Source organism: Hyaena hyaena, unplaced genomic scaffold (assembly GCF_003009895.1).
Source record: "Hyaena hyaena isolate Hyena2069 unplaced genomic scaffold, ASM300989v1 scaffold_413, whole genome shotgun sequence".
NCBI lineage: Eukaryota > Metazoa > Chordata > Mammalia > Carnivora > Hyaenidae > Hyaena > Hyaena hyaena.
The window spans coordinates 771,851-787,038 of NW_024081047.1; the positions used below are offsets into that span (position 1 = coordinate 771,851).

A 15,188-nucleotide genomic window follows, 5' to 3' on the forward strand; every position below is an offset into this window, starting at 1 on the left:
CATGTGTCTGTTTATTAATATATATATTTATACATTCTTCCCAGTGTTTAAGATTCCAAAATGTACTTCATTATTAGTCTTATTTTTCCTAAGAGTTATGAAAGTTATCAATGTGTTGTGTTAGTGAATTTTTTAACAAGGAAAATTAGATGGAATTTAGACCTTAACCATATTTAAATTTTGTTTTGGAAGAAATACCTCACACAGTTGTTAGACTTTGTCACTGTATAAAAATGTACAGTGGTTTATTGACATGTACATTCCAATATGTTTACAGCTGCAGGATAATGAGGCACACTCAGTATTGCACTTCATTAAAATTTCAGGCTCAACTTAACCTAGAAGTTTAAATGAAACTGCATTTGTAATTTAGTAATTCTTATACAGAACAAACATTGATATTTTTATATACAGTGTGATACTTATTACATTTATATGCCAGTCCTAACACAATTTTTTTTAAATAACAGTCTAGGAAATAAACCAGAATATTCCTCTTTTCATCCCCACCCGTGATGCAATTATACAGGATTACAAAAAAAGGCAGTATACAATAAACAATGATTATTTTTCTTTTTTGCTTGAAAGCCAGAATCATTCTTAGTCCATGGGCATGGCGATTCTTTTATATCAATTATCTATAAATGTTCAATGCTTCACAGGCCAATGACGGTAATGGCCACATGCAAACACCTCACAAGTTTGATGTCTTGGTTCAAAAGAAAATAAACTAAAATAATAGGGAAACTTTCCATAGCAAGAATTATGTACATGGTATTTGGCATCCTTCTTGCACTGTTAATGGTTCATTTTCATGGATGTAAAAATGGTCCCGTCCTTATCCTGAGCAGAGTTTACACTTTACCACATCCACTTGGGGGATGAAGGCAACTTCTCTGTAGACAAAGGGATCTGAGTGTTCTAAAACGTGTGAGCATTTCTGCACACTCCACAGCCCAGAGCAAATTCTTCCCCAGTGGGTGGATGAACAACATGGAGTGGACATTCAGTTCCTTCTAATTGTTTGCCTTTGGGACCTGTATAAATTTTGAAGGAGGCAAAAGCATAAAATTTTACATACACACAAACCTGATATAAATAAAAATCACTGGTAAGTTATTAAAAAAATAAAATAAAAGGACTATGGTTACACAAATATACATTTTAAAAATAACAGAATCCCTTACCTACAATATCTTGCCTATAGCCGGTGAGCTATAGATCTTATTCTATTAATGAATGAGATACCTCATCTTAAACATTTTTTTTATGGAAGTATAGTTGACATACATGCTACATTAGTTTCAGGTGTGCAACATAATGCTTCTGCAAATCTATACATTATGCTATGCTCACCCCAAGTGAGCCATACCATCTGTCACCATTCAAAGCTATTATAATACCACTAACCACATTTCCTATGCTGTACCTTTCACTTCCGTGACTTATTCATCCCATAACTAGAAGCCTGTATCTCCCACTCCCCTTCACCCATTTTGTGCTTACCTCCTCCACCCAGAACCATCAGTTTGTTCTCTGTATGTGGGTCTGTTTCTGCTTTTTTGTTTTGCTTAGTTTTTTTAGAATCCACATTTAAGTGAAATCACATGGTATTTGTCTTTCTCTACTTGACTTATTTTTTATTACTCAGCATAATACCCTCTATGTCTCCACCCATGTTACCACAAAAGGGAAGATCTCATTCTTTTCATGGTTGCATAATATTCTACTCTGTGTATCTGTGTGTGTATGTATACACACATCTTTATACATTTATCTGTTGATGGACACTTGGGTTGCTTCTATATCTTGACCACTGTAAATAATGTTACAATAAACACAGGGGAACATACAACTTTTTGAATTAGTGTTTTCATTTTCTTTGGGTAAATACCCAGTAGTGGAAATTACCGGATAATATAGTATTTCCATTTTAAATTTTTTGAGAAGCCTCCATATTGTTTTCCACTGTGGCTTCGCCAGTTTGCATTACTACCAATAGTGCACGAGGGTTCCTTAATTTAGTCCACATTCTTGCCAACGTTTGTTATTTCTTATCTTTCCGATTCTAGCCATTCTGATTGGTGTGAAGTGCTATCTCATTGTGGTTTTGTTTGGCATTTCCCTGATTAGTGAGGTTTATCATTTTAAAGCAAAGAACAATGAACAAAAAATGAACATGAAAATCTGTCAGTTTAGTTGAATTGAAAATTATTCTGGATAAGAGAATATGGAGACTTTTGTATGGAATGTTTTTCTGCAGGTGAAAACAAATTTAAATGTAAACAAACCATGTTAGTTTCTTCCATCTCTGAAGAAAAAGCACACACTGATGAAATGGAAAGACTGATTATTAAAGACTGTTACTTTAAAAGTATCTGAAGGAAGATTAGTAGAAAAATGAAAATCAGTTTAAATATATGCATGGTAATATAATGTAAAATATAACATTCTGGAAGAAGCGCTTATGGGAAAATAGAAAATGAGGCTTAAAAATGTACATAAAACTATACTTTTCTATTTTAAAAGACTTATTATATTACTGTGCTTCATGTCATGGTTCTTATCATTTAAAAAGGACTTTTAGGGGTGCCTGGGTGGCTCAGTCAGTTCAGCGTCCAATTTTGGCCCAGGTCATGATCGCAGGGTTCATGGATTCAAGCCCCGCATCGGGCTCTGTGCTGACAACTCAGAGCCTGGATCCTGCTTCAGATTCTGTGTCTCCTCTCTCTGTCCCTCCCCTGTTTGCACTCTGTGTCATTATCTCTCAAAAATAAACAAACATTTAAAAAAGTAAAAAAAAAAAAAAAGGACTTTTAGCTCATTTACAAATGAGGAGCTTTACTGTGTAGGGAATCCTGGCTGGGCTTATACCTGAATACAGAGTCCCTAACAACAGAGGAAGGAACAGAAGTATGCACTAGTTTCCTATAGCTAGTAACCAAAACAATAAATGTAAATTTTGACTCTGAAAGAAAATTATGAGATTGGATGGAATGAGCTTATCCAGATGAATGGGGAATGAGATCTTACTGAATTTATCTTTTATAGGTTTAAAAGAAGGAAAACAGGAGGGATAAGAGGCTAGAGTTTATGAAGCTCTTAGCCTGATACAGTATAAATACTCAATAAATGTTAGCTGTCATTACCACCACTGAACAACTACTGACTACAAATATAAAAGTGTTAAGACCAAGTCAAGAGGCTAAATATCACAAAGAAGACAGATCATCTCAGAGGGAGAAGTCAGCTGCTGGTTTTGGCTACCAGACACAAGAGCAGCAGTTAAAACCTAGAAAGATATAATTTATAGTGTGTATCAGTATCCCCCACCCAATTCACACTGTACACTGATATTCTGCCTGCCCCACCGGTGGGTGAGGGAGAGTTGTCAGGAAGTGGGACACTCAGTGGCAGATCTAACTCAAGTATACAACACCATCAACAATGGCTCCTGCAAACTGCAAATTTTTTTTGTTTTTTTTTTTTTAAAGAAAATAAAGAATCACTTATTCAACAAATATTTACTCAGTGTCTAATGTGTGACTAGTGTTATATTAGGTGCTTGGGGATTTAAAAATGAATAGTACCTGGCCACTATCTTCATGGAGTTAGTAATCTAATCATGAAGGTAAAAAATAGTAATAGTAAAAGTAAAAACAAAAGAAAAAACATCTGTAGACATCTGCGCACTTGCTACTGAGGCACTGTTCTAGTGCCTCAACTCAATCTTCTACCAGTCATAGAGGCAGGAACTATTGTTGCCATTGTGCAGATAAGAAAAGTGAGGCAAAGTTAACTTAATCTTTCTTGATTCTTAGGTCCCTCATTTTTTATTTCAGTTTATTTATTAAAATTTTTTTTAACATTTATTTATTTTTGAGAGACAGAGTGTGAGTCGGGGAGGGACAGAGAGATTGGGTGACACAGAATCAGAAGCAGGCTCTGGGCTCTGAGCTGTCAGCACAGAGCCCGATGTAGGGCTTGAACTCACAGACCATGAGGTCATGACCTGAGCTGAAGTTGGACACTTAACCAACTGAGCCACCCAGGCGTCCCTTAGATCCCTCATCTTTTAAACAGGCACAGCAATATTTAACTTGCAGGGAGCTGTGGAGATTAAGTATTCTGGCACCAAGAAGGTGGTCAATAATTGTTCTAGAAATTAACAGACAGAAAGAGGAATGATCTACTTTAACTTCTTAATCTGGACTCTTGTTCTCATCCATATATTAAAAATTGGAATTAATGGGTTGACAGTGGTTAGGGAATCAATCCTTCTGTCCTTCTAAGTAAAATGCATGGTCATCTTCCCTGCCAATTTCACTGTGGTGTCTGCTTCAATTTTATTGCAGTTCTCTAAAGGAATGGATGAGTTAATGAGTTAGAAGAATGTGAAAGGCTGGGAGAACACGCCTCAGTCTAAGTGTTATGAACCTCTCTGGGCCTTAACTTTCTGTCTGTGAAGGTGGGGATAACACCAGCGACCTTGTAGGTTGTAAAAACTAGGTAAGAAGATGTATGTGAAAATGCCCAGGATCGATGTCAGTTCCTTCCTTCTGTCATCTCTCTAAATCCTTTCCTGCCTCATACCTCTGGCTCATGGTTGTTCCCAGGGTAAAGTCTCTGTAGTGGCCAAGCTGGATGTTCACGTGAATGTGTGAGGGGAAGCCTTGCCTTTGCTGGAACCTCTCAGCGACCACCCCACCACTGTGTTCTCCACACCTGTTTTATTGCTAGCTAACCTTTGGATTACTTTTAGTGTTTGGTTGTTGTTTTGTCTTTGTTTCTGAACATAGAACAAACTTTCTTTCATTAAGTAAAAATGTGGATTTTCTCTTAATGACATTGCTTGCCTCTAACTTTCTCAACTAGAAACTGCTTATCCCCTGAGCTCCTCTGTGTCATGAGGCCAGGAAGCATGAGGTCAGGAAGCAAGACTAAGTCTCCTGGTTCCCCATTTACTTCTAGACCACTGACTTACAACGTTCAACGCAAAAGCCCTCCTGCTCACCACCCTCCTCCTACTATTACATTCCACATCTTTATTCTGGTCATTATCCTTAACGCCTAGCCTCATATTCTAATCTTGCTTCTTTCAGAGTCTACTACATCTACTTAAAAAAAAAAAAAAAGTCTTTAGAGGGGAAAGAATGTAACAGTTTCTGTTTGACACAAACAATCTTTTATCTAATTAACATAAACAAAATAGCAAAAGTAGCTCTACTTAAAAAAAACCTACTTATTTGTTCTGAATCAATAATATATTTCTCATGGCTTAAAAACCAAAATGTTAAAACGCTGTATACAATAAGTCACCTTTCTTTCATCTCTACCTATCTTCCCGATTTTTCCCAATAGCAAATTAATTTTATTAATTTCTAGTGTATCGCTCCAGTTTTTAAAACACGGATATAAAAAATATGAGTATATATTTTCATTTTCCCCTTTCCTACAAGACAGCATACTACGTACCTTGTTCTATAACTTGATTTTCCATGTAAGTCTCCTACACATCTTTTCATATCAGTACACAGAAACTCCATCCTCCTCACCATTCTCTTTTTTTGATGGTGCACAGTACTTAGTATGTAACCACCCTTCTGCTGGACACCTGGATTGCTTATGAATTTTTATTGTTACAAGCTATGTTGCAATGAACATAGTGTATGTTGTATATCTGCTTTTTTTATTTACCTCACATATATAGGTATATCCCCAGAAGTGGGACTGTTGAAGGGCAGATGTGTCTGCAATTTTGAGAGGCTTTTTCTATAGGGTTCTAGCATCTGTTGTCGGATAAGCAGTGGATGAGTATGTTTCTCAGCTTTAAAAAGATTGTACACTGTGCTGTGAGTACTGCACAGTACATACCTTATGAATTTTCACCAAGTTCAGATACATCTCGTGTAAAATTCTCTTCTTTGGTCATATTTACCTTCCCTTCCACTTCCCTCATTTCTGTGAAGCCTGGCACTCCACTTCATTGGGACTCCCAGACTCCTGACCTCTTCCCATCTTTTCAGTTTCTTTTTGCTTGTATATTCTTATTTTTGTCAGCCTGACCTCCACACACAATCATTTCTCCTGTATTCTCAGTGGCTTAACTCCATGGCTTTCTAATGCTCGCTACGCTGCCAATTCCCAGCCATCCTAGATCTAATCACTTGTCCATTTTATGGTGCTGGTTCCAGAATTCTCAAAAAAAAAAAAAAAATCACAAAATCCTTTAAAATTGTTCTATTAACTCATAACTCCAAACTTCACATGGCCCTTTAGTGCTAACCAATGATTCTTTTACTGACTTCCTTCTTCTCCAGGCAACTGATTTCCATTACAACTCCTAACCCTTCATCACCATGGTGATCTTTCTACTTCACTCAGAATGTCAAAAGCTTACAAGTGACAAGAAATTTGCTCTAATTCTTTAGGTTAGTTTGAACCAGATTTCTGCCACTCAGAACAGGGTTCTCATGTGATCACATTAAACTCAAAAGTATATACAACACAACAATGTTTAAACGTATTAAAAGCATACCTGCAGGACAGTGTGGTAGTTCTTCCTTAGGAATGCTAGTCATTCTTTGAAAATCATCATGACAAGCATTACAAAAATGTGTTGTTCCAAAACAGAAAAAGACAGCCACTGAACAGCAGTAGCGACATTTATATTCCAAAAAGTCTGTGCCATGTTTTGGACACATCTATAGCAAAAGAAAATAAATAGACACAAGATTATTATAGCATGTCTATTTCAATTACAGTTACGATAGTTATATATATAGCTTAGTTGATTCTTATCACGAGAGTATACACATCTCAAAACTGACTGGAAAACTGATGATATATATATATATATATATATATACACATTAAAAAATTAATGAATAAATGCATGGCTTTGCCCAAAAGGTCTGCAGAAAGCCGAAAATTCTAATCTCAGATCATCATAGTCAATCTGATTTAATAAGCAAGACAGTTAATTTCCTGGTAAGTTTTTCCTGGCCGGCCAAACTGAATAGTTAATAATATTTAATCTATCTCTCAGTCTCACAGATGTACTATGAAGATTTCATCAAAATGAGGTAAAACTAAATGTGTGACTGCAGGTTTAAGAAAATGAAAAAAGTAAATTTATTACTTGTTGAGATATGGTGGTTATTTTATGGAAGACAAAATTATAAAATGCAAATATCATCCAAGAAAGTAACATATATAAATTGATTTGAAAGATGATACACTGCTATAAGCACTGGGCAAAAACCTGCTATATTATTCCTACCATCTTAGTTACATTATTATTTTTGGAAAAAAAAAAGAAGGGTAATATATCTAAACTGTCCTTTCTATTAAAATGTGCTACCCACCTGAGCCCTGGACACATCAGAACAGGCACCACAAATGAGCTCTCTGGGATCATAGTCATCCCCTTGTCCAGCCTCAGCATCGCACCGAGCTTCGCCACCAAAATATGCCTATGTGGAGAACAACAACAAAAATTTTGCCATGGAAGATACAGAATGAGGTTAGTGAAAGTAAAATCAAGCGGTCTTAGAAAATACTATTATCTATTAGACTCTTCCTTGCAGTGCCTACTGGGTGCCCATTATGGTTAGATGAGGGTATGAAATAAAGCTACTTTAATCTGAAATAAACTCATGCTTAGAGTAGTAAGGTCAAACACTGTATTGTCAAAGCAAAATAACAAAGGAATGTATAATATTCCAAATAAATATCAATAACAGTAAATTAAAGAGTGAAGAGAAAGTGCTTTTTCAGGGCAAAGTTTAAGTAATTTTTCTCATTTTGAAGCATTAAATGCTTTCTTCTATTGCTTTGATAAACATGCCTAATTTCCAAATTTTAATACTGTAGTACAAAAAATATGCCTAAAATAAATATTAGTACACAATTTGAATCCTGGGGTTAATTGGACAGAAAAAATAAATTTCATCCATACAAAAGTTTTTAAAAAGGAAAGGGAAGGGGCACTGGCTAGCTCAAGTGGGAGAGCATGAGACTCTGAATCTCAGGGTTGTGAGTTCAAGCCCCACATTGGGCACAGAGTTTACTTAAAAAAAAAAAAAAAAAAAAAAAAAAAAAGAAAAGGAAAGGGCAATTCGGTAATTCTACTCAGAAGACTGCTTATATTTACAAAGCTATACTGTGTGCTGGAATTCAACAGTATCCAATATNAATATGCCTAAAATAAATATTAGTACACAATTTGAATCCTGGGGTTAATTGGACAGAAAAAATAAATTTCATCCATACAAAAGTTTTTAAAAAGGGCCTGGAGCCTATTTCAGAGTCTGTGTCTCCCTCTCTCTCTGACTCTGAATCTCAGAGTTGTGAGTTCAAGCCAAAAAAAAAACAAAGAAAAAAAAAAAAAAAAAAAAAAAAAGAGAAGAAGAAAAGAAAAGGAAAGGGCAATTCGGTAATTCTACTCAGAAGACTGCTTATATTTACAAAGCTATACTGTGTGCTGGAATTCAACAGTATCCAATATACATGCCTGAATAAATGAAATTATCTTGGGGGATGATTTATCTGTATTTGCTTTGGGCACAACATAAATGAGGCCAATTATAACTGGGGCAATCTGCATGTACAACATGTCTCATAGCCAAAAAGCTATGTCCATATGTGATGATAAACAAGATGAGTCAATATTAATGTATTATCTGTACCAGAAAAGCAGGTCAAAAGACAGGCTCCATTGATAAAGAGGTTATCAATGGTTGCCCACCACTAAATCTGGCCTCAGAAATATTTGTCCCAAGGTCTAGTGCTTATTTCAGCTGTTTCACTCTTCTAGAGTCCCTGCTTGGCCCCCCAGACAGTCAACTGTCATCCCTGGGGTAAAACAATACTCATTTATGAGGTTTAGCATATCACACAGAAATAAGTATTTTGTTATTTGTAACAGTACACATTTTACAAATGTACACTATTAGTTTTTCCTTGAATGTACATATATATATTTGCCTTTCTGGCTATCATCTATCTATTTAGCTTTCCATTCATTAGCTGTATATTCTTTCTGTTACATTGGGAGACTATACACCATTTACAGACGAAATATTCCTTCACTTATTTTATTCATTCTCTAGTTAACTTAGTGCCTAGGAAGCGCCAAGTACTGGAGAAAGAGAAGTGAAAACACATAATCCTTCATTCTCAGTTCTCACAGAATGTATCAAGTAGTGCTGAGACAAGTGAACCAGTAATCATAACAAGATACAGAGTGCTCTAAAGGCGGTACGCAAGATACCAAAATCATGTGGTAGTGGAGCAGAAGCGTGGGCACATTACAGAGGAGGTGAAACAGATGTGTGATTGGACAGATGTGGCTATGAGTAGGAGATGTGTGTGGGCAGGTGTCGGATGAGAGTACAATGCAGAGAAGGAGTAGGAGAGTGCATGCCATGAGGAGAAACAGCCTATGCGATGGCACAGAGGAGTCGGTGAGGGAGCAAACATGGGCGAGCTTGGGGAGCTGCAGGCTGTTCAGTATTTTGTAGCATGGGGCACAAATGGGAGCACACTGGGAAATGAGACTGGAGTGTGGACAGGGCTATTACAGTACTATAAGCAGAAAAATGACACAATCAGATTTAAGGGTTAGAAATATTAATCTACTAGTAGCAATGTGAATGTAAAGGATTGAATATAGGGGTTAGGGGCTCCACACAAGGGGCTCAGTAAGAAGGCTACTATAATTACCAAAGAAAAGGATTAGGCTTGCTGAAGTTGTAATAGAAAAAAAATAACTCAAGAGATATTTAAAGACAGAATTGACAAGACTTTGTAAATAAAGACTAGACACTGACAGAGTCGAAGTCAATGAATGTAGTTATTCCTCATGTGAACCTTGAACCATCTGTGAGAAATTACAATGTGTGGTAAGCAGTTAAATATTTGTATCTAAATCTCAATAATTTTGCAAGGTCAGAATGGTACAGATGTTTGGCGAACAAGAGCTCTGGAAAGGTAAGAAGGTTATAATTAGGCAAGAATACAGTGCCGAGAAACTAAATCTGTAAGGAGTAGGTGAATGAAAAGGAACCTTATAAAGGACTTAAAGAAAAATAACCAGAAAGAAAGAGAATATCAAGACTAGTGTCTAGGAAGCCAAGGAATTTTAATGAGGAAATGGTGAAAAGAGTCAAGTAGGAGAAGTTTATTTAAGAACCAACTGGATTTGGCAAATAGGAGATTACTGATGGTGAAGTGGCTTGTGTACAGAAATATTACATGCTTTAGAAACTGTGTAGATTAAAAAAAATCCCATAGTTTGTATAGGTTAAAAAAAAGTCCCAAAACAAATTAAGTAAAAAAGTTCAACTTAAAACATAGTATCAAGCTTTCTCTTTTTTTTTTTTTTTTAAATATTTTTATTTATTTCTAGGAGAGAGAGAGAGACAGAGTGAACAGGGGAGGGTCAGAGAGAGAGGGAGGCACAGACTCTGAAACAGGCTCCAGGCTCTGGGCTGGCAGTCAGCACAGAGCCCGACGCGGGGCTCGAACCCACAAACCGCGAGATCATGACCTAAGCGAAAGTCGGACGCTTAACCGACTAAGCCACCCAGGTGCCCCTATACAATTCAATTCTTAATCATACAGGTAATCTCTAGGTCTTAAAAATTCCCAAGATAATTTATAGCATACCTTTCTGCATTTGTAGCAGACATAATATGCATATCTATTCATGGCATAGCCAGCTGGGTCATTATAAAATCTCACACCAGGAGTTGTGATAGCTTCACTCTTATGTAGACCTTCATATTCCAGTCTCATTAAGGCTTTTCTTCTGACATCTTCATAGAGATCTTTTATTGGATCAAGCAGGTCTTTTAATACTATATGATTTATTTTGTTCTGAAATTTAAAAAAATGAACATTTAGTTATGAGTTCAACAAATACTTAAGTTAGCATCTAAGAACTAAGCACTGTGCTAGGAAATAACCAGAGTGAACATTTTCTAAAAAAAATACCATTTAAAAATAATCCTGTAAAACCCTCACAATCCCAAATTTTTCCAAGATCAGGGACAAAAGGGGACAAAAAACATGAAAATTCTGTTTTATTGGCTTCATATTTCCTGAGTCTGAAATATATCTCCTGCTGCCTTAGCTCCTCTGGGAGTAAACGGTTGCCTTGCTGCCACAAATAGGACAAAATCCCTGTGTGTGTGGGTTCTGGTTGTTTGGGGTAGGGTAGAGTGTCAGATGACAGAAGTGAAGAGACAGTACTTTCTACATCACCTTCGTGTATCATTTCCTAAAGGTGACCTTTTCTGTGGTACCATATAAGAGAGAAAAGTATTTGCTACAATCTTTTTGACTGTTCCTCAGTCTAACTAAGCAATGTTTATGCTAAGTCTTTGCATCTTATACCCTTTATACCAGTCTGCACATCTGAAGGAAATAAGGAGGACTTAATAGAACAAGAAGGAATGAAGAATTACTAGAGAAGGCACTGTCAATTATATTATTAAACAAAGGTTTTTTGTTAATCATCACTGCCTTGCCAAAACAAGTTGCTACTCTGCTTACTATTTTTAAACAGATGTGTCAGAATATCAACAATTTTCTCCTTATTTTACCTATGCTTCAAAAGCATCTGTCTTAATGGCCCTGAAAACCCAGCCTTCTTATACCTTACAGGTATAAGAACCTACAAGCACCACAGGCTCATTCACCTGCTGTCATGTCACATGACCTGGTCTGAAAGTGGTGATGAACTCCATGCATGATGATGTCTACATGAATTTTCTGATGCAATATGTTTCATTCCATTTAAATGGTTTTTAATTGACAATTACTGTTTTGAAATGCATTATAATAGATGGATCTTATAACATTCTCTAGCACACCTGGATGAAAAGAACAGAAACTGATGGGGACCCGGGGGGGAAAAAGTAAATTGGGAAGGACACCAAGAGATGATCACGTGTTTATTCTGAAAGATGAAGATAAAGATAAAAATAGAAAGTAGTTTCTGATTCTCTCCATACCTTGCAAATGGGACAAGATATAAAACCAAATGTTATCCTTGGACCAAGCCATCTGTTTTCCAAAACTCGTCGGCAGCACTGTAAGTGGAATATGTGACTACAGTCCAGCTTGAATTAAAAAAGGAAAGGGATATAAGCAAATGTGATAATGATAAACACTTGAATAAATGGCAGATTAATGTTAAACGCAAGGTGCTAGTTAAAGCAGGTAAGAGAAAAATCAAGTTTAGAATAATGAAATTTCAGTACTTCTTTGTTATTCATGATATATTATAAACTAGATCTTCAGCTTCTCCCAATTTATTACCACCTTAAAAGAGTAAGCCTGGTTAGGGAACAATTTAAAATTATTCACTTGTATGCATATGAATTACATATACAGGTACGTTTATCAATTATATAATGCCACCATTCTGGGCTTTTGAAATTAAGAAGAGAGTGGTTACTGGATAACCTTATTAACCTTATTATTTTTTCCTCCCTTAACATTTTATACATTCTATTGATCATATAGATTCACACAAATCACAAATTAAAGCTCAGCACACAAAATGGAAAGAAACCTAAAGGGATAGAATTTGCTCTTCAAGAAACTGGAAGATGTTAGTGGGACATTTTCTTCCAATGATATAAAATAGGTTCGGTGATCTGTTTATTTAACAAATACATTTATACTTCCCGTTTTAAGTTCTAGGCACGTTTAACACTGTAAGAGCTGAGACAACCTGAATGGCTGGTGCTGCCGAGAGCGCCTCGGTGAAACAGATCATGCACATGTCATCCGCGTCTTGCTTCAGTGTGGTGGCGCTCTTATCACAGCCGTGCAGGCAGGGCAGACAGCGCTCTTCGTTTTTAACACCTCCACATGGATGGCCACAAGGATGTGTCTTACTACAGGCTATCTTAGCATATTCCTATAAATATAAATCATAATGGCATTCCAAATATCAAAAAGGGCATATATCCTGGTAGTTGTATCCATTATATTAATTTTCCAAGATATTTCCCACAGGAAATACACATTTAGGTTATGTAACAATAAGGTTATTTTTATTCTTCATTTGAATATAACTTAAAGATCAGCAAGGATTTTAATGTGTAATTTTTAATTAAAAAATTTTTAAAGTGTAATTTTTAAAATATAATTTGTTGTCCAGTTTGCTAACATACAGTTCAATTTACATAAAAGGAATGCTGATAAAAAAATGAAATATAATTTTAAACTATTTACTTTCATGCATAGTCCTGAAGCAAAAAAAGTCCTGATATACAATCTCCTAATCACCACCTATCTCCTCACTAAAATGGTATAAAAAATATTTGGGTATCTTTCATAGCGGGGCCCTATTCAAATTCTTGTTAACTGACTTAAGGAACTGAAAATATTTGGATAGCATGGAACATGTGTATGGGTGTTCAGAACTAAAGAATTCTTAAATACTGGAAGTTTTTTTATAGGGAAATAAATGAGTAAAGTATGTAAGAGGTAAAGGAAATACAGTCCACACATTTTTACCTGTTTCTAGCACAAAAGCAAACATTAAATATATATTATGATGGTAGCTGATAAACACACAGTCTGGTTTGGGCTTGAGAAACTTATCCATTCTCTAGCTCTGCTAAAGAATTTAACTTTTTTTTTTTTTTTAATGTGTGTTTATTTTTGAGAGAAAGAGCGTGAGTGGGGACACAGAGAAAGGGAGACACAGAATCTGAAGCAGGCTCCAGGCTCTGAGCTGTTAGCACAGGGTCTGACATGGGGCTCAAACTCATGAATGATGAGATCATGACCTGAGCCAAAGCTGGATGCCCAACTGACTGAGCTACCCTGGTGCCTCAAGAATTTAACTCTTGACATGGGGAATATACTAATTTAGAAAACTGAAGTGATGCTGAGCTCTAACTCTTATTTATATGAAGTGAATAAGTCCCGAAGGAATACAAGCTATTCCTTACTGGGACAGCCTGAATGTCTCCTATATACTCACCTGGCAATCTGCATCAGAACAAACACTGCCAACAGCAGATAACTCTGTCCCACTCCTGGAACCACAGAAGCGGCATGCTTCTGAGCTACTTGTGGTGGGTTTGCCTAGGTTCAAGCAGATAAAGAAAAATCTAACTTAAGGATATGTTTCCCACATATTTTAATGCAGCTAAATAAAAAAACAAAACAAAACAAAACAACCAACAGGAGAATCTGGTGTATATCCGTTGCTATCATTGGGAAATCAGCCTGGTGGTTTGACAGTAAGACAAGCAACTAAAGATCTATCTGAGGCCAAATGGATAGGAAGTTGAGCAGATAAGACAAATTCCCAGCTCCGAAAGCACAGATAAATATATTTTGCATACAAAATGTAATAAAAATTAGAGAATAATACACAGAAGACAGCTCTTTAAGAAGTTCTACAATAGCAAAATTATATGGTATAAAAAAAAACCTATCATCAGATAATAAGAAGCTTAAATAAACAGAAGAATTCCCATCTAAGGAACTAGAGTAGAGAGAACAATATGAAAAGGAAATTAAATGTCTGAAATCATCAAAGAAGTAACAGAATCCAGAAAATAAGAAGAGAACAACAGGAAAAAGAATAGGAAGATTTGAAAAATGCAGCTCATGTGAAAACACAGATATAAAAATTCTAAATATAATAGTAACACACAGAATTCAGCAATATTTACAGGAAAAAAGTTTTTTTAAAGGATAGTTTAATTCATGAATACAAGAATGGTTCAACACCAGAACATTTATAAATGTATCATCTCCTATTGGATGATAGGAGAAAAAGAAATCACCTATGAGAAGGAAAGACCATGCTTTTGTATCATGAAAAATTACTCCTAGAGTTAATTCGTTCAGATTTGCACTCCACTCAAACATCACAAATTTTTGTCAGTCAGACAAAAGGCAGAATACAGGGGTTCTGAAAACTAAGAATTCATAAAATTCAATGTAACTTTAAGTTGAGAATATAACCAGATTTGCTTTAGAAAAAAAATAAAAAATGAAACACCACATATTTTGGAGATAAAATGATTTGCTCAAGGTAACACAGCCAGTGAGTGACAAACCAGGTTTCCCGACTTGTGGTCTAATGTTCTCTCTACTATATAACATTGTCTAGTAAATAGAATAATACAGTGATCAATGATGTCATAGTT

The 15,188-nt window shown here is 35.8% G+C and overlaps 1 protein-coding gene across 1 annotated transcript in view; it reads right to left on the reverse strand.

Moving 5' to 3' along the window:
- Positions 1–210: 210 nt before the first annotated feature.
- The window catches only part of MYCBP2 (MYC binding protein 2), a 280,386-nt gene continuing 265,408 nt past the window's right edge, over positions 211–15,188 (reverse strand). The window contains exons 77-83 of the mRNA XM_039252458.1: positions 14,009–14,112; positions 12,746–12,934; positions 12,021–12,128; positions 10,672–10,881; positions 7,368–7,475; positions 6,539–6,704; positions 211–1,037 (exon numbers count right to left, since the gene is read on the reverse strand). Coding sequence (XP_039108389.1) covers positions 922–1,037; positions 6,539–6,704; positions 7,368–7,475; positions 10,672–10,881; positions 12,021–12,128; positions 12,746–12,934; positions 14,009–14,112 — 1,001 coding nt within the window. The 3' untranslated portion in view covers positions 211–921. The remainder of the gene's footprint in view (positions 1,038–6,538; positions 6,705–7,367; positions 7,476–10,671; positions 10,882–12,020; positions 12,129–12,745; positions 12,935–14,008; positions 14,113–15,188) is intronic.